The sequence below is a fragment of the Schistocerca gregaria genome, chromosome 2 (assembly GCF_023897955.1).
Source record: "Schistocerca gregaria isolate iqSchGreg1 chromosome 2, iqSchGreg1.2, whole genome shotgun sequence".
NCBI classification, from domain to species: Eukaryota; Metazoa; Arthropoda; class Insecta; order Orthoptera; family Acrididae; genus Schistocerca; species Schistocerca gregaria.
In genome coordinates this window covers 302,373,160-302,393,601 of record NC_064921.1, presented here as the reverse complement: position 1 = coordinate 302,393,601, position 20,442 = coordinate 302,373,160, and the positions used below count along the sequence as shown (strand labels likewise).

Here is a 20,442-nt window from a genome sequence, read left to right as displayed (position 1 = left end):
CTCAGTCCATTCCTGCTGCATGTAATTCCACCATGTAGGTTTGTGTCACATTGTTGGGATGTTATATAAATATCCAGCTTACCTAAAAACGGGTTATCTTTCACAGGATTATTGTGTTACACAACTAGATTATAGGTCTGAAAATTTCATCCACAGAAAAAGTGTGTGACATGCCATATGAACAGACTTTGTTGGGGAAGGGAAGGCAGGAGTGTTGGTTGGAAGAAAATGTGACTGTTTCTTACATGTTGCTCTTTATATGGTTTTTAATGATGCTCCTTCTCGATGCCTTTGCTGTGAATCACATTGGAGCTAACAAGGAGAGGTCCCCAGGGGTAGGATTGACTTCTGAAACCATAAGTACCTACTGTGGTATAGGTTAGGGTCCCAGGTATCACACACAGCAGCCTTTCATCACAATGGACCCCCATTCCCGAGTAATTGATGAAAAAGAAATTTGCCTGATACTTTAGAGCCTTAAAAATAATAGTATAATGCAGAGAGGAGACAGTGTGTAATAGTTAAGTACATTCCTGATGTACTGAAGGTTGTGGGTTTGAATCCTGTCAGTCCTTAAAAATTACTGTTATAAAATCTTTATTGAAGTGGCTTTGTTCATAATTTTTATTCATTTAAATTTTTTTTTTGTTTTCATTCTTTCTCTCTGTCACTTTTTTTTCATTTGGTAACCTTGTGCGGTGATTTTAATTATTTTTATTTATCTATGATGATATTTAAACATTTGAAAATGCTGATCTATCATTTAAAAGACAACTAGTATTGGCTTTGCAAAGGTGTCAATAATTTATTTTTTTGTTACAAGGTGTACATTTTTTGAATGGTAATTATCATACAAACATTTAAAACATAAATTCTTGTTTCAGTATGGACAAAAGAATGAAGTTGAAGATTTAAATGAAAGGAGGCATTATAAATAAATAAAAAAATCTAGCAGGATGAGGAATAGAAATAAAGAATGCAGTAACATGGCCGAAAATATAAAATTATAAAATGGAATTAATAAAGTCATAGTTAATACATAAAAATAATTAAAATCACACAGATAAAAATTCCTGATGAAAAAAAATAGAAAGAGAAATGAGAGCAAGTGAAAAAGTTAATACGGTGACTAAATTGATGCGACAGTGTATTATAAATACAAAAAAATACATTTAAACCAATTAATTAAATAAAAATAATAGTCAAAGTCATTTCAATGACAATTAAAATTAAAAATTTCAAAGAAGCTGACAGGATTCAATGTACAACCTTCAAGCACATCAGGAACCTATCTTAACCACTATGCTCTGCTCTGTGTAACACCATTATTTTTAAGGCTCTAGAGCAGTGGTCCTTAAAGTGTGTGCCAGGGCGCACTGGTGCACCCTAGAACATTTAAGAGTGTGCCCTGTAAAATTTTAGGGAAATGTGGCCAAATATAAAAGAACATACAGCTACTCAATTTTATCCACTTCATGACAGGTATAATACGGAAGAAGTCCTTAAGTTTTGTCGAATAGTTCAGTATGGTTGAGGAAATAAGGTTGCTTATTCTTCCTGTAGTGTCGACAATATGTGAAACGTTTCTAGCCGACTGTCTTCTCTCTTCCATTGCTGCTAATCTTAGATGTCTGACAGTAGTGGCTGTTTGGTAACTGGAGAAATGTATTTCAAAATGAGTGATGATAAAGCTGGCTCATTGTGATCATCCCTTAAACCACTGAGAAGTTTGAGGAACTCTAGGGAAAGTGTAATTTGCTGTGGGCCAAGAAAAATAATTATTCGGATGACAGAATGCTGGAGAAACAGAATGGTCAGATAATTGTCACATTGCTACAATCATAACAGTATGCAGTGGTGAGAGTGATTAATTTATTTAATAATGAATGTAACTGTATTTATAAATGTGGTGAAGTTTGGAGGGGCCATCACAGTAACTTATTTGATGTGTTGTAGAAAACTAGCAGTCCAAGACTGCAACCATGGACTGCAAGTTTCTTACAACATAATGCTTCATGGTCATTCATAATTAACAAATGCCTCAAATGCTATTTTCTTCAACTACTTGCACATGTATTGCATTACATCAGCCTTACCTTAATTTCACAGTTTTTGATAGAAATAGTGCACTTTTGGTGAGCCCTTTTTACTTTTGTGTGTAAAATATAACTATCTTAGGTGATGGTAGAATTTTGCACAGAGCATAACTTAATCATAGCTAACACTTGGTTCTAGAATCATGAAAGAAGGTTGTATAGATGGAAGAACCCTGGAGATACTAGAAGGTTTCAGATAGATTATATAATGGTAAGATAGAGATTTAGGAACCAGGTTTTAAATTGTAAGACATTTCCAGGGGCAGATGTGGACTCTGACCACAATCTGTTGGTTATGAACTGTAGAATAAAACTGAAGAAACTGCAAAAAGGTGGAATTTAAGGAGATGGGACCTGGATAAACTGAAAGGACCAGATGTTGTACAGAGTTTCAGGGAGAGCAAAGGGAACAATTGACAGTAATGGGGGAAAGAAATACAGTAGAAGAAGAATGGGTAGCTTTGAGGAATGAAATAGTGAAGGCAGCAGAGGATCAAGTAGGTAAAAAGACGAGGGTTAGTAGAAATCCTTGGGTAACAGAAGAGATGCTGAATTTAATTGATGAAAGGAGAAAATACAAAAATACAGTAAATGAAGCAGACAAAAAGGAATACAAACGTCTCAAAAATGAGGTCGACAGGAAGTGCAAAATGGCTGAGTAGGGATGGCTAGACGACAAATGTAAGGATGTAGAGGCTTATCTCACGAGGGGTAAGATAGATACTGTCTACAGGAAAAAGAGACCTTTGGAGAAAAGAGAACCACTTGCACGAATATCAAGAGCTCAGATGGAAACCCAGTTCTAATCAAAGAAGGGAAAGCAGAAAGGTGGAAGGAGTATATAGAGGGTCTATACATGGGCGATGTTCTTGAGGACAATTTTATGGAAATGGAAGAGGATGTAGATGAAGATGAAATGGGAAATATGATACTGCGTGAAGAGTTCGACAGAGCACTGAAAGACTTAGGTCGAAACAAGGCCCCGGGAGTAGGCAACATTCCATTAGAACTACTGACAGCCTTGGGAGAGCCACTCCTGACAAAACTGGTGAGCAAGATGTATGAGACAGGCAAAATTCCCTCAGACTTCAAGAAGAATATAATAATTCCAATCACAAAGAAAATAGATGTTGACAGACGTGAAAATTACCTAACTATCAGTCTAATAAGTCACAGCTGCAAAATACTAACGCGAATTCTGTACAGACGAATGGAAAAACTGGTAGAAGCCGACCTCAGTGAAGATCAGTTTGGATTCCGTAGAAATGTTGGAACACTTGAGGCAATACTGACCCTTCGACTTATCTTAGAAGAAAGATTAAGGAAAGGCAAACCTATGTTTCTAGCATTTGTGGACTTAGAGAAAGCTTTTGACAATGTTGACTGGAGTACTCTCATTCAAATTCTGAAGGTGGCAGGGGTCAAATACAGGGAGCAAAAGGCTATTTACAATTTGTACAGAAAGCAGATGGCAGTTATAAGAGTCGAGGGACATGAAAGGGTAGCAGTGGTTGGGAAGGGAGTGAGATAGGGTTGTAACCTCTCTCCGATGCTATTCAATCTGCATATTGAGCAAGCAGTGAAGGAAACAAAGGTATCAAAATCCATGGAGAAGAAATAAACGTTTTGAGGTTCGCCGATGACATTGTAATTCTGTCAGAGACAGCAAAGGACTTGGAAGAGCAGTTGAACGGAATGGAAAATGTCTTGACAGGAGGGTATAAGATGAACATCAACAAAATCAAAACAAGGATAATGGAAAGTAGTCGAATTAAGTCGGGTGATGCAGAGGGAATTAGATTAAGAAATGAGACACTTAAAGTAGTAAAGGAGTTTTGCTATTTGGGGAGCAAAATAAGTGATGATGGTCGAAGTAGAGAGGATATAAAATGTATACTGGCAATGGTAAGGAAAGCGTTTCTGAAGAAGAGAAATTTGTAAACATCGAATATAGATTTATGTATCAGGAAGTCGTTTCTGAAAGTATTTGTATGAAGTGTAGCCATGTGTGGAAGTGAAACATGGACGATAAATAGTTTGGACAAGAAGAGAATAGAAGCTTTCGAAATGTGGTGCTACAGAAGAATTCTGAAGATTAGGTGGATAGATCACATAACTAATGATGAGGTATTGAATAGAACTGGGGAGAAAAGGAGTTTGTGGAACAACTTGACCAGAAGAAGGGATCCGTTGGTAGGACATGTTTTGAGGCATCAAGGGATCACTGATTTAGTACTGGAGGGCAGCGTGGAGGGTAAAAATCGTAGGAGGAGACCAAGAGATGAATACACTAAGCAGATTCAGAAGGATGCAGGTTGCAGTAGAGATTCAGAAGGATGCAGGTTGCAGTAGGTACTGGGAGATGAAGAAGCTTGCACAAGATAGAGTAGCATGGAGAGTTGCATCAAACCAGTCTCAGGACTGAAGACCACAACAACAGCAACAACAACAAGTTACACACGTCAACAAGTTTATTGTTTTTATAAGTACTTGTGCCCTTTAATCATGGCAGATGAAAGAGAAGATACGGTAATTTACGATGAATTTGCAGATGTCTTGTCCGACGTTCCAGACAATTTGGCTTATTGGGAAGAAGACATTGTATATCACAGAAATGAAAGTGAAACAGAATCGTTGGAGGGTAGTGAAACACGTCCAAGAAGAATTCAGTGAACAATACAGTTGCCAACTGGGCCAAGTGAATGAGACGAAGATGACAGTGCACAGTAGTTAGACTTTGATTGACCAAGGACCAACAATAAATTTGAAGGATCTGTGGGTCCAAAGATATTTCCCAAAGATACACAGAATGTCAAGAATTATATATTGGGAAAAATCCATATGAATATATTAGCAACGAAACCAAGTACTATAGTCAAGATTGTGATAGAAGGAAACTGGATGAAAAAAATACCAAATTTGTTGATATTACGGGACTTGGAACTTAGAAAATGGTTTGGGCTTGCTAACCGTATGGGAATTGTAAAAAAAAAAAAGCAAGGATCAATGATAATTGGTGAATGAATCTTTTGATAGACACACCAATATTTCACAAAATGATGTCCCACAACCGATACAGACAAATATTATCATTTTTACATTTTTCCGTCAACAACAATAAACTAGATAATGCTGACCAGATTTTCAGAGTGCAAGTCATAATTGATTATTTTTCCAAAAAGTTTCAAGAAACTTTTAACCCTTGTTAAAACATCTCAATTTATGACGGAATGGTACCATGGCGTGGACAGTTGAGTTTTAAAGTTAACAATCCATCAAAAATTACAAAATATGGAATACTCATTCGGATGTTGTATGATTCAAGTACGGGATTAATTTCGTCATTCAAGATATATTCTGGCGCTGGACAGCTTTCATCAAAGACAGTGATGGAACTATTGACACCTTCCTGTGGAAAGTGGCATCATCTCTATGTGGATGATTATTATAACAGTGTGGAACTTGCTGAGAAGTTACTTGAGAAGAAAGTTCAAGTTTGTGGAACTATACAGCAAAATAGGGGATTTCCGGAAAAATTAAAGTGTGCAAAAGTCAATGTGTTTGAAGCTTGTCATCAACGGAAAGGTGAATCACTCACACAGGTATGGAGAACTTCGAAAAATAAAATGATACAAATGTCTCTACAATACATAATGCCACTTTGACTGACACTCAAAGAAAAAGTAGAAAGACCAATCACACAATTATAAAAAACTTGAAATTGTAGTAGACTACAAGAAATACATAAAAGGAGTGAATCCGGCAGACCAGTATTTGAGTTATTATCCCATATCCAGAAAAACTATAACATGGTCAAAAAAGGTTTGAATGTACCTCTTTAATTGCACATTATTTAATGCATTCTGTACATGTCAGTATTGCGATACAGAACACGAGAGTCACCAATTTCACCATTTTTTTTTTAAGTGTCTGATTCATGGATAAAAGACCATGTACCTGCTTCTGAGCAAAACTTGGTGGTTGCCACTACATCGCATCTATCTCATCATGATTCAGTTGACAGACTTTCTGGTCAAATAAAGCAACACAAACTAATACTTATTTCCGAAACGACTAAATGAAAACGAAGAAACTGCCAGTGTGCTCCTAAAACAAAATAAGAACAACAACAAACGTAATGTGCAAGTCTTGTGGAGTTCCATTTCATCTTGGAGACTGTTTTACTGCATATCATATGAAAGAGAATACTAAGTACCAGAGACAATGAAAATAAACAAATGTATGATACAAACAAATTATGTATTTATTTACATATGTATATCTTCGAAAGTTCATGAAAGTCGGGGAACGTGATTGAGAATGTTTGAGAACTAATGATGAGATTAGTAAAACTTCAGCAATTTATAATCTCCTCATGATGTCAAGATCAGCTGGTGAAAAGCCAAGTAATCCGAATTAGTGCTGCCGAAGCCAAGCGAATCAGTTTATGCAAGACGTGTGGATGGCAAAGTGAATCAGTTTGTACAAAACTCGTGGACGGTAAAGTGTTAATAGCAAGGGGTATGAAAGCTCATATTATAGGTAAGTCAATATTTTGCCTGCTTGCAAAAAAATTGTAATGACAATGCTAGGAAATGAAGCATCTATGAAAATAAGCAAGATTCCTTTGTCAAATGATATAGTACTCAGGCATATTATAGAAATGTCTACTGATATTGAGAAAAATGTATGCAGCAACAAACTCAAGTACTCAAACTTTACATTGCAAGTTGATGAATCAACAGACATAACCAACCAATCACAACTCGTAGCATTTGTTTGTTTCATTAATCAAGATCAAATAGTAAATCAGTTTCCTTTTTGCAAAGAATTAAGATGAGGACATTTTCAACATTTTAAATGATTATCTTAGTAAGTGGCAGTTAACATGGAAGTCGTATGCAGTCATTTGTACAGGTGGCGTCCCTTCAGTGGTAGGCCGTGTTAAGTGTCTTATTTTTTTGTAATAATAATAATAATAATAATAATAATAATAATAATAAAATGAAGTTATAACAACTCACTGCTTTCTTCATAGAGAGGCCTTAATAACAAACACATTGGTAGAAAAATTGAGAGAGTCTCAGAGCAAGTTGTTCATATGGTAAATTTTATTAAAACAAGACCTGTCAAAACCCGTTTATTCGAAAAACTTTGTGTAGGTGTGGAGTCAGAACACAGACTGTTGTTTTTACACACAAGTCAGGTGGTTGTCGAGGGGGAGAGTACTTACCCATGTGCGTGAGCTGTGACAAGAACTTCTCGTGTTTTTCGAAGAAATTAAACATTTACATTTTTTGCATCCACCTTTGTAGTGAATTTTGAACTGCTAGATTGCAGTAATTGGCTGATATATTTCATCAGTTCAGTATTTTGAACAGTAGTATTCAAGAGAAAGAATAAAATATTCTCACATCCACCGACAAAATTAAAGCATTTCACAAAAGACTACAAATACGGAAAAGAGAAACTTGTAACTGTAACTGGTAAGGAGCACAAGTGTAAATGAAATACTTCCAATAGTAGTAGATCATTTTATAAGTTTATAAGAGAAATGGAAGTTAATATTTTCCATCCCTCAAGACTGAACAGTGTGATTGGATTCGAAACCCATTCATGGAAACTTAGGTGATTTTGGTGTAACATTAATAGAAGAACTGGCAGCTATATCGGTTGATCGTAGACTGATGATTAAGCATAAGGAATTGTGTCGTGAAGCCCCTTGAATTTCTATAAAAGAAGAATATGTGTCATTATCTAAAAAGGCTTTTAACATTTTACTTCAATTTTTGATGTCGTATTTATGTGAATTCAGATTTTCTGCTCTCACCACAATTGAATGTTAAAGAGAGGAACTCTTCAGTGTATTGACTAGGAAATGAGAGTTTGTTTTTCAAATATATCTCCAAACATTGAAGAAATCATGAGGACACATCAGGTTCATGTTTCTCATAAACACTAGAAAGAGTAGACTTAAGGTACATTTCGTCTGTATTGCATTATTACTTTTCACTATAGTTTGAATTAATCGTTAATTTGATTGCATGATTTCATTTAAATACATTTCAATTAATTGTTTCTCTTGCCTTTCACCTTGACAGGGTGACGGTCGTGCTTTATGAATCTCTCACATTTTTTTATACAAAAATTATTCGTTCACATTGTGATCATGTATGTTTTTTATTAATATAAGTTGTATTTTCTGTAGTCCTTATGTGAAATTCAAAATAAATGTGACTTAATTTTATTGTATCACAGTATTTATTTCCTGTATTGACTGTTGTAAAATATCCCTCAAAAAAGTGTATATAGTGTGCGCACAATTATTTTCGGACTTTTAAATGTGCCTGAAGCTCAAAAAGTTTGAGAACCACTGCTCTAGAGTATCACACAATTTTTTTTTTGTCTGTTACTTGCAAACGACTCTACTCCTGGAGACCTTCTCATAAGTTATCCCAGTATTAGTATTGGCTTCTGAATGCTGTAGGTTATAATTTAACTCTAGCTCATTTGGTAAGATTGAGTAAAGTGTTTGCTTTTTTTCTGTAATAGTGGCAATAGTATATAAATAATAAATTAACTGGCATGTTTGTTTAACAGGGAAGAGTTGTTTTTGGTAACCGACTTGTACCTACTACATTGTCTATTAATGTTGAGGAAGCACACTTCGTTTATTCTACAAAGCCAGCAGCATCCCGTTTGGATCATTTTATGCATTTCATCAAATGCAAAGGAGAAAATTTCAAGGTACTCACAAGTTTATTACATATTTAAAATAATAAAAGAACCTGATTTCATTTTTTTCTGTATTTGTAGAGTTTTCTGTATGACACTCCATAAGGAAAGTGATAGTCATTTACTGAAATACAAAGGATGTTCAAAAAGTATCTGATTGTTATTTATAAAATCAGTCTTTATTCAGGTACAATTATTTGATAATAGTCACCATCAAATTAATCACATTCAGTTTCTGCTAACCTATCCTGACACTGCTGCCACTCTTGGAAGCATCCTGGAAAGCCTCTTTTGGTATAGTGTGCAGCTGCTCTTCGAATTGTATGTAATTTCTTCCTATTTTCCTATTCCGAAATCTGGTCCCTTTCAGAGTTTCTTTCAGCCTGGAGGGCTGCATGTTTCTGAATACAGTGAGTGCAAGTGGTGATAAGCTGTGTAATGTCCCCATGTATGCCCGGCCAATACACAGGCCATCTGGTGAAAGTTTTGGTACAAGAGGGCCCGCAGTGACCAACATTCAGAAGCCACAGTACATTACGGTGCAAGGATGCGGGAATCACCAGCCGGGGAGCAGCGTCCTTCATAGCTAATAAAAGAACCCCTGCAAACACAGAAAGGTGGGGCTGGAGGGAGGATTACTTACGCAAGGGATCTGAGGCATGGCCTTGGGGTTTTTACGGCCAACCATGCTGCGCAAAAGATAGGACCTGACTAAGCACAGGATCTACGGCAATTGCCGATTTTATCGTGACACTAGTGATGAGAAAATCATTGACCACATTCTTGTTCTCAATATCTAAGTAGAAACAAAGCAACTCACCCTGATGGAATGCCGGATCAATCCAGTCAGAAGGTGTGGTAAGGCATCAGTGTTGGCGTGTAGTGCAGTCCGCCGGTAATGGATCTGATAATGATAACAGGAGAGGAAGAGAGACCGCCACTGCAAACAGTGTGCTGCCTTGTCCAGCACATAAGCCCCAGGACTAATAAGGGCCAACAACGATTTGTGATACGTTATTAAGTGGAACTTAGAATCATACAAGATGATGTGAAATTTCTTGAGGGCGAACACAATCCCTAAAGCATCCTTTTCAATCTGAGCATACCGCTGTTGAGTGGGAATTGAAGTCTTAGAACCATAAGTGAGGGTTGTTCAGACCTATCCGCGTATTTGTGTCGACACCGTGCCAAGCACCAGTGGATACATTGGGTAAAAACTTGTGGTGTGCAACTTTACCTAGAAATGCTTGCAGTTCCTTAATGAAGGTTGGCCGTGGCAAAGCTGCAATTGCGTCAGCATGGTGATGCAATGGCTTGACCCCTTTGCGAGAAATTTCTAAACCTCGGTAACCAATTGATGGCTGAAAAAATTTAGATGTGACAGGATTGTACCTGAGACCCGCAGACTGCAAAATAGAATACAGTGATCGGAGATAGCGAAGATGGTCTTCAACAGAACTAGAATACTACTACTGGAGATTTCTAAGGTGGTCATTGGTGGAAGAACTCGAAACAACGATATTATCAAGTTAATCGATGGAGCTGAATACAAAGGCTGTCAGCGATTCTAAAAAACACTGAAAAATTCCAGGTGCACTAGTGGCACCAGGAGGCAAATGCTGATATTGGTAGAGGCCAAAAGGTGTATAAACAATGGGAAGGTGTCCTGTGGCCTCAGTCAAGGGGAACTGGAGATACACATCCGACAAATCAATCTTGGAAAAGTAGCCGCTGCCTTACAGTTTTGTGACCGACTTAAAAAAGTCAGGGTGAGTCGAAAGGTAAGTATCTGTCACAGACGGTGCGTTAACTGTGACATTGAAGTTGCTGCAGAGGCATAGCTTACCCTTCGGTTTCTTAACCATGACCAGTGGTGTAGCTCATTCACTGAAAGAAATAGGCCAAATGACAATGAGCAATGACAAGTGGTCTAATTCATCCTTGGCAGAGTCATGCAATGTGACTGGTACCTGTCACACATGAAAAAAAAAAAGAAAAGAAAAGAAACAAGGCCAATGTAGGCCTGTAAATCGGTAGCACAACCTAGCCCAGGTGAAAGCAGAGTTGCTGATACGGAACTTGATCTGACACTAAATTTACCTCAGCAGCAATGGAGAAACTGAAAGTGTTAAACACATCTACCCAAAGAGGTCTACTGTATGGGAATGATGCACAACAAGGGAAGTGAGAGGGCAGATAACAGATTTGTAAGAGACAGGAGCGGAGAACTGAACCTAGGATTGGAATCTGCTGTGTATTGTAGCTAACCAACTTCCACGAAAGCTGTGTGAGGGGAGGAGAGCCGAAATCCATGTATGTTTGTGCGTTTACTAAAGTCACTGTAGCTCCAGTGTCCACCTGAATTTTAAGCAGTTATTAAACACACGCAAGTCAATAAACTATTTGTTTGGGGAAGCAGTCATTGTAGAAATACAATTTGTGCCCATTGGTACTTCTGTGTCTGGCACATTTGAAGAGGAGCTATAGACCGATGCAATATGGCCTTTCTTTCGACATTTGTTGCAAACTGCCCAATGCTTAGGGCACAGAACTTGCTCGTGTTGGATCAAACTGTACAAGCAAGATGGAAGGGGAACACATGGCTGCTGCTGTGGTGCGCCTTGTTGCTGCTGTTGCTGTACTGCTGCAATGACTTCCCCGTCATCCTGAACACTTGTAGTGGCCTAACAATAGTTGACTGAGCAACTTCCGGCACCTCCTTCCGTGTGGCAATCTCAATGCCTGCAGCACATGGCACTTCAAAGGACAGTGCTGTATTGAGCACATCCGTAAGTGTTGGATCACATTGGAGTGCTTTTTCACAGACTTTCCTATCTGGAGCCAGATGAATAATGTCATTCACCTTGTGAAGATTTGTGATGGGTAATAGTGACAGATTTAAAACAGCTCAACACTTCTAATTCCCCAGCTCAGTTTTATAAGATTGATTTGGGCATTTCTGGCAACGGTAAAATTCTACGTATGTCAAAATGACATGCACTCTGTCACAGTAAAATTCGAGAGAAGCTTGCGCGATTCATCAAATTATAAGCTGGCTAGTTCTTGCAAAGGTGCTAGCTGGCACAACTGATTAATGCATAGCAAAAGGCAGGAAGGAAAGAAAGTCCTACACAGGTTTGCATTGTCCACGCAAAAAAAACCTGGAAATGTTGGTGTAACCATGTCTCATTGGAGTCCCAATCTTTATCCGATTCATCATATGCTGGAAAGGGCAACTGTTGCACTGATGGGAGAGTATTCTGCCATTGGACACACAGACATCAGGTGATTTGAGTGTGGTGGCGAGAGCCTGCTGTTGATCCGCAAAAGTTTGCTGCTGGGCAGTGGGATGTTATAGTATTTGTTCTGTCAGGATGTTGGTCAGGTGTCCTAACACTGACACTAACATGCAGAGAAAATAAAATAAAAGTAAATTTTAAAAATGGCATGTACCCTGTTATATTGTCTATTGTCTATGCGCTGTTATTCAGATTTAATCCTTACTCTTCAAAATAAACTTTGGGGCTAACTTTTCATGTTAGATTAAATCAGTTGCATCCCTCTTTCTGTAGTTACAAGTGCTTTATTATGCACATTGAGATTTTTGAACATCCTGCGTGATTTGATTCATCTAAACCTGCATTTATGTCTACTTTTGCACTCCACAAATTTATAATTTGTGGCAGGAGGACCCATTGGATCTTTGCTCTCTTCTTTCAGGTTGATTGTCAAAACTCAAAATTTGGTCATAGATGGATTTTGTAAGCTAATGCAATCATAGGTAAATTTAATTTCCTTGGAATAGTTCTACTGAAATCTTGGCAGGCATCTGCTTTTCCTACTAATTTCATTGAGACATTCCACTTAAATTTTTCCAGATGCCTACTTAATTAGATATTTAACACTTGTGATGGTTTCAAGTTATTGATTCACAGTCATTTATCAAAGAGTAAAACGTGTTTTGTCCCATTTGTGTGCATCTGTTTATGTCGAGGATCATCTGCTAATATGTACACCTAGTTTTTGTGTTAAAAGCTTATGGGACAAAATTTCTGAGGTCAACACTACCTACATAACCTAACTTTAACTAACTTATGCTAAGGACAAAACACACACACACACACACACACACACACACACACACACACACACACACACACACCCATGCCCGAGGGAGCGTTTGAACCTCTGACGGGGGAAGCCACGTTGACCATGACATGGCGCCTCAGGCCACGCGGCTACCCCGCATGGCTCACCTAGTTTTGATTCTTTCCAAGTCTTTGTATGTTTCACTGCAATGTTATGGCATTGCTTCTCACTTCAGTACAGGAGCATCATCTGCAAGCATTCTCATGGAACCTCTGACATTATACACTGTCGGTTATGTATGTATCAGCAACTGGAATAATTTTACAATGCATTTTTAGTCTCCTGCTTTTAAGTTATTTGTATGCTTCTCTCTCTTGTGAAAGCTTTCTTAGCAAGAGTACAGATCTGACACTTTTTGAAGAAACGAAATTATGTAGAATGATTTGTATATAGAAAATCTAGACCATTCAATTTATAATTACGGGTGAGGAATATGAGTACTTGTGTGCCATGCTTGAGAAGTTGGGTAAAATATGATGATAGCGGTGATCTTTAGAATACAACACTTAGTAATATTTTGATAGAACTCGCGTTGCCGTGATTACCCTAATCCCTTAATAATCGTATCAGCTTTGCGTATATCTTATTGATAATAAATAAAATAGAAAGAAACTTCCACATGGGAAAAATATATTAAAAACAAAGATCCCAAGACTTACCAAGCGGGAAAGCATCGGTAGATAGGCACAATAAATAAAACACACAAACACACACACAGAATTTCTTGCTTTCGCAACCGACGGTTGCTTCTTCAGGAAAGAGGGAAGGAGAAGAAAAGACGAAAGGATGTGGGTTTTAAGGGAGAGGGTAAGGAGTCATTCCAATCCCGGGAGCGGAAAGACTTACCTTAAGGGGAAAAAAGGACAGGTGTACACTCGCGCGCACACACACACACACATATCCATCCGCACATACACAGACACAAGCAGACTTTTGTAAAGGCAAAGAGTTCGGGCAGAGATATCAGTCAAGGCCGGAAGTACAGAGGCAAAGAAGTTGTTGAAAGACAGGTGAGGTATAAGCGGCGGCAACTTGAAATTAGCGGAGGTTGAGGCCTGGCGGATATCGAGAAGAGAGGATATACTGAAGGGCAAGTTCCCATCTCCGGAGATTGGATAGGTTGGTGTTGGTGGGAAGTATCCAGATAACCCGGACGGTGTAATACCGTGCCAAGATGTGCTGGCCGTGCACCAAGGCATGTTTAGCCACAGGGTGATCCTCATTACCAACAAACACTGTCTGCCTGTGTCCATTCATGCGAATGGACAGTTTGTTGCTGGTCATTCCCACATAGAAAGCGTCACAGTGTAGGCAGGTCAGTTGGTAAATCACGTGGGTGCTTTCACACATGGCTCTGCCTTTGATCGTGTACACCTTGTGGGTTACAGGACTGGAGTAGGTGGTGGTGGGAGGGTGCATAGGACAGGTTTTACACCGGGGGCGGTTACAAGGGTAGGAGCCAGAGGGGATGGAAGGTGGTTTGGGGATTTCATAGGGATGAACCAAGAGGTTACGAAGGTTAGGTGGACGGCGGAAAGACACTCTTGGTGGAGTGGGGAGGATTAATTGATTAATATTAATTTATTTACCCATTTGACAGATTAATGTGTTGAATTTAGAATTCATTTATGTAGATTTTTTCTACAAATAGTATTGATACTTTATGATTTATTTATGTTTATTTTGAATTTTCTTTTATTAGTTATCTGTGTTTTAATTAGTGTTGCTTTTTTAACTTTGTTAGAGCGTAAGGTTTTAGGGTATATTCAGATTCGAAAGGGTCCAAATAAGGTAGGATTTGTAGGAATCCCACAACCATTTAGTGTTGCTATTAAGTTAATTTGTAAGGAGCAGCCAATTCCTATTATATTTAATTACTTACTTTATTATTTTTCTCCTGTTTTTAATTTAATAATTTCTTTGGCTGTTTGAGTAATTTTTCCTTACTTGACTTATATATGTTATTTTTCTTATGGATTTTTATTTTTTTATGCTGCACTAGATTAGGTGTTTATACCGTTATGATCGCTGATTGATCTTCTAATTCAAATTATTCATTATTAGGTTCTCTTCGTTCCATTGCTCAAACAATTTCTTATGAAGTTAGTTTAGCTTTAATTTTATTATCTTTAATTATTTTAATTGGTAGTTTTAACATGTTTGATTTTATAAATTATCAGCTTTATTGTTGATTCATTATTATTTCTTTTCCTTTAGCTTTAGCTTGTTTTGCTTCTTGTTTAGCTGAAACTAATCGTACTCCTTTTGATGTTGCTGAGGGTGAGTCTGAGTTAGTTTCAGGATTTAATATTGAATATGGTGCTAGTGGTTTTACTTTAGTTTTTTTAGCTGAGTATACTAGAATTGTTTTTATAAGAATATTATTAGCTTTAATTTTTTAGGTGGTGATTTTTATTCTTTTATATTTTGTATTAAGCTTGCTATTATATCCTTTGATTTTATTTGAGTTCGGGGTACATTACCACGATTCCGTTATGATAAATTAATATACTTAGCCTGAAAAAGTTTTTTACCTTTATCTTTAATTTTTTTTTTATTTTCTTTGTTGGTTTAAAGATTTTATTTATCTCATTCTTTTAGTGAAATTTTTTTGAGAAAAGTTAATAGAAGAGTTAACCTTCTAATTTTATGTTTTCAAAACATATGGTTTTCCTAAGCTAATTAACTTATTATTCCTTAATTAGTTTATCTCATGCATTTGTAAGATGGACATTAATTAAGAAGTATGTAAAGTAGATAATTGTTAAGATTTGCCCTGTTATAATATAAGGTTCTTCAACAGGTCGTTTACCAATTCATGTTAATAAGCATTCAACAACTACTATAATTCAGAATAAAATCTGATTAATAGGGTAAAATTGGATACCTCGGAATGGTGTTTTATTATAAAATGGTAAGATCATTAAGATTCTAATTGATAAGAACAATGCAATAACACCTCCTAACTTATTAGGAATTGACCGTAAAATTGCATATGCAAATAAGAAATATCATTCTGGTTGAATGTGAACTGGTGTTACTAGTGGGTTAGCAGGTACAAAGTTGTCTGGATCTCCTAATAGGTAAGGATTAATTAAGCATAATATAATTAATAATGATGTTATTAATACAAATGTAATCGAATCCTTAAAAGTAAAGTATGGATGGAATGGAATTTTTTCAATATCTCCATTTAGGCCTAAAGGGTTATTAGACCCTGTTTGGTGTAAAAAAAAAATAAATGAACTGCTGCTATAGCAGCAATAATAAATGGTAATACAAAATGGAATGTAAAAAATCGATTTAATGTTGCGTTATCAACAGCAAACCCTCCTCACACTCATTGAACTAAATCTGTTCCTAAATACGGAATTGCTGATAATAAATTAGTAATTACTGTCGCCACCTCAAAAAGATATTTGACCTCAAGGTAAAACGTATCCTATAAATGCAGTTGCTATAACTAAGAATAGAATTACTGTACCAATTATTCAGGTGTGTATATATATATATGTAAGATCCGTAGTAAATTCCCAGTCCTACATGTAAATAAATACAAATAAAAAATATTGAAGCTCCATTTTCATGTAAAGTTCGAATAATTCAACCATTATTTACATCTCGGCAGATGTGTAGTACACTACTAAATGCTATTTCAATATTTGATGTATATTGTATAGCTAAAAATAGTCCAGTTACGATTTGAATTACCAAACACAGCCCTAGTAGGGACCCAAAATTTCATCAAAATGAAATATTTGTTGGTGCATGTAAATCAATTAAAGAGTTATTAATAATTTTAATTAAAGGATGTCTTAATCATAAGGGTTTATTCATTAGTGAATTATCTTATTTTATGAATAGGTCCCTGATTAATATTAGTGATTTTAACAACTGCTAATAGTGCTAAAAATAAATAAATTATCATTATTATTGTAATAATGAATGTTGGTCTATTATATAATTTTTCTAAAGTTATTGTTATTTCTTGATGATTAATTGAATTATCAATATTTATAGTTTCAGTATTTTTGAAAAAGTCTATAAATATTGTTATATCTAGAATAATTAATATTGATATAATAAATACTCATATTGTTAATGTAATAATTGTAGTAATTGATTTAGGTTGAAATATTTCGTTTGATGCAAGTCTTGTAATATAAATAAATAGAACTAATATACCACCAAGAAACGTTAAAAATAAAATATATGATAATCAATATCTTTCTCTTATTGTTCCTGTTATTAATCCAACTAAAAAAGTTTGAAGGATAATAAAAAGCAATTTAATAAAATTAATATTTATTACATTTGATAGTGATATAATTATTATTTTAATCATTTACTAAAATCCTGCCCCAGAATGAGATCCATCCTTCAGGAAATCCTCCCCACTCCACCAAGAGTGTCTTTCCGCCGTCCACCTATTCTTTGTAACCTCTTGGTTCATCCCTATGAAATCCCCAAACCACCTTCCCTACCCTCTGGCTCCTACCCTTGTAACCACCCCCGGTGTAAAACCTGTCCTATGCACCCTCCCACCACCACCTACTCCAGTCCTTTAACCCAGAAAGTGTACACGATCAAAGGCAGAGCCATGTGTGAAAGCACACACGTGATTTATCAACTAACTTGCCTACACTGTGACACTTTCTACGTGGGAATGACCAGCAACAAACTGTCCATTCGCATGAATGGACACAGGCAGACAGTGTTTGTTGGTAATGAGGATCACCCTGTGGCTAAACATGCCTTGGTGCACGGCCAGCACATCTTGGCACAGATACTTCCCACCAACACCAACCTATCCGAACTCCGGAGATGGGAACTTGCCCTTCAGTATATCCTCTCTTCTCGATATCCGCCAGGCCTCAACCTCCGCTAATTTCAAGTTGCCGCCGCTTATACTCACCTGTCTTTCAACAACTTCTTTGCCTCTGTACTTCCGTCTCGACTGACATCTCTGCCCGAACTCTTTGCCTTTACAAAAGTCTGCTTGTGTCTGTGTATGTGCGGATGGATATGTGTGTGTGTGTGTGTGTGTGTGTGTGCGAGTGTACACCTGTCCTTTTTTTCCCCCTAAGGTAAGTCTTTCCGCTCCCGGGATTGGAATGACTCCTTACCCTCTCCCTTAAAATCCACATCATTTCGTCTTTCCTTTCCTCTTTCCTGAAGAAGCAACCGTTGGTTGCGAAAGCTAGAAATTCTGTGTGTGTGTTTGTGTGTTTTATTTATTGATAATAAGTTACATGTAATCAGTAGTCCAGAGCCCAGTTATTGAATGAATACATGTTTTAACTGTTTGATTATCGTATTTTCCTAGACAGAGATAGGAGACTAGCCAAGCATTTGCCTAGTTGAATATGGAAAACAGCACAAAAGCTATGCAAAGTTGTGTTGGTGTACAAACAAATGGTTGTTAAGTTGCTGTGCGGATTCAATCTGGGCTGGCTCACCATCCTGTCTCATAACCTAGTGTGCCACACTTTAATCTATGTCAGCTGATCACTGAGAATAACTTAGCAGATACATAAGTCATTGAATGTTAGTCAGGCAGTGTTGTTTTTAATACTGTGTCATCTGTTTTAGGTTATATTGGCACCAAGTCCAAAATATACAGGAATGGTAGATGATCCTCCACGTTACATGGGGGAAGGATTTGTGGTATTATCCTCTAACAATATTGAGCTGTATTTTTACATGGATGAAGCAGGTATGCAAATAAATTTTTATCATTTCAAGTTTAATGAATCATATATTTTAAAGATATAATATTTATTCAGTTACTTCGTGACAATAGTTATTCCAGTATTTTAGTCAGTTTCTATTTCTGAGGTACTACAAGAAACCTTCCTGATTTACAAATGCTGTTAAAAAGGCAGGAGGAAAGAGAACCATGTGTGCACAAGTGTGTCTGGCATGTTGGAGGCTATTGCATCCACAGTTCTGCCAAGGTCACATACAGGGGAGACATACACAGTATCTTTCACGTAACCTCAGACGGAGAAGTCCAGAGGGACTATGTGTGGAGATCGGAGTGGCCACTGGTTGGTCCATCATGTTCTATCCATTAATGTGGAAGTATTCTGTCCAGGATGTCGTGGTCTTGTCAAATCCTATGTGCTAGTGCGCTGTCCTGTTGGAAAATCACGTTTGGCTGAAGGGATCAGCTGAGGGAAAGCAAATCGCTCAGAAAAACACTTGCTGTTACTGCTCAGTGAATATAAATGGTTCTGTTATGCTGTCTTTCATTAGCATGCAGCACACATTTAGCTTTTTACTGTCTCTGACATGTTCTAGAAAGCTGGGAGTGTGTTTCGAACCCCAGATGTGAATTTTGTGCTTATTAATCTTCCCACCTGTGCTGATAGTTGCTTCATCAGAGAAAACAAAATTATAAATAAGTTATACAAAACTGCAACCAGTCAATTTTTTGAATAATTATATTTTATTCCATGAACCAGTTTTCGAACCTTTTCAGGTTCATCTTCAGATGGTTTCAGGAAATTACACCATTATTGCTAGCATAATGCTGGGTGCTGGCTTGCGACAGTATAGGCAGATTTTTTCTGTTAGTGTCCATCTGTCTGCATCCATTTTGATGTCCAGTTGTTACATCACTACACACACATCCACACAAACCATATTAATTTACACTCTGACAGCGAGACTTTTCCAGCATCCAGCATGTGCTTTACAACTTGTAAAGCACATGCTGTATAAGTCTCGCTGTCAGAGTGTTGATTTTCATCAATTAGTGCTGGACTGTTTAACAACTACACTGACCGATGTTTTCTATGGTTTCCTTCCCTCACTCTGTCAAATCTAGCATTTGACATATTTATAATAATACTGTACACAGTCACTATTTAACTGTAGCAAAAGATCTTAAAAAGTAGCTTCTACATACTCCACAATCCACCATATGTTGCGTGACGGACGGTACCTCGTACCACAACTAGCATCTTCTCTCCCTGTTCCACTCCCAAACAGAACGAGGGAAAAATGACTGCCTATATGCCTCTGTAGGAGCCCTAATCTCTCATATCTTATCTTTGTGGTCTTTCCGCGAAATATAAGTTGGCGGCAGTAAAATTGTGCTGCAGTCAGCCTCAAATGCTGGTTCTCTAAATTTCCTCAGTAGCGATTCACGAAAAGAACGCCTCCTTTCCTCTAGAGACTCCCACCCGATTTCCTGAAGCATTTCCGTAACACTCACATGATGATCAAACCTACCAGTAACAAATCTATCAGCCCGCCTCTGAATTGCGTCTATGTCCTCCCTCAATCCAACCTGATAGGGATTCCAAACGCTCGAGCAATACTCAAGAATAGGTCGTATTAGTGTTTTATAAGTGGTCTCCTTTACAGATGAACCACATGTTCCCAAAATTCTACCAATGCACTGAAGATGACTATCCGCCTCCCCACAACTGCCATTACATGCTTGTCCCACTTC

At 37.2% G+C, this 20,442-nt stretch overlaps 1 protein-coding gene across 12 annotated transcripts in view; it reads left to right on the top strand.

Moving 5' to 3' along the window:
* The window catches only part of LOC126336925 (transmembrane protein KIAA1109 homolog), a 468,521-nt gene that overhangs the window by 48,176 nt on the left and 399,903 nt on the right, over positions 1 to 20,442 (top strand). For all 12 annotated transcript variants that reach the window (XM_050001082.1, XM_050001080.1, XM_050001090.1 and 9 more), the window contains exons 6-7: positions 8,697 to 8,843; positions 18,573 to 18,696. In XM_050001082.1, the coding sequence (XP_049857039.1) occupies positions 8,697 to 8,843; positions 18,573 to 18,696 (271 nt within the window). The remainder of the gene's footprint in view (positions 1 to 8,696; positions 8,844 to 18,572; positions 18,697 to 20,442) is intronic.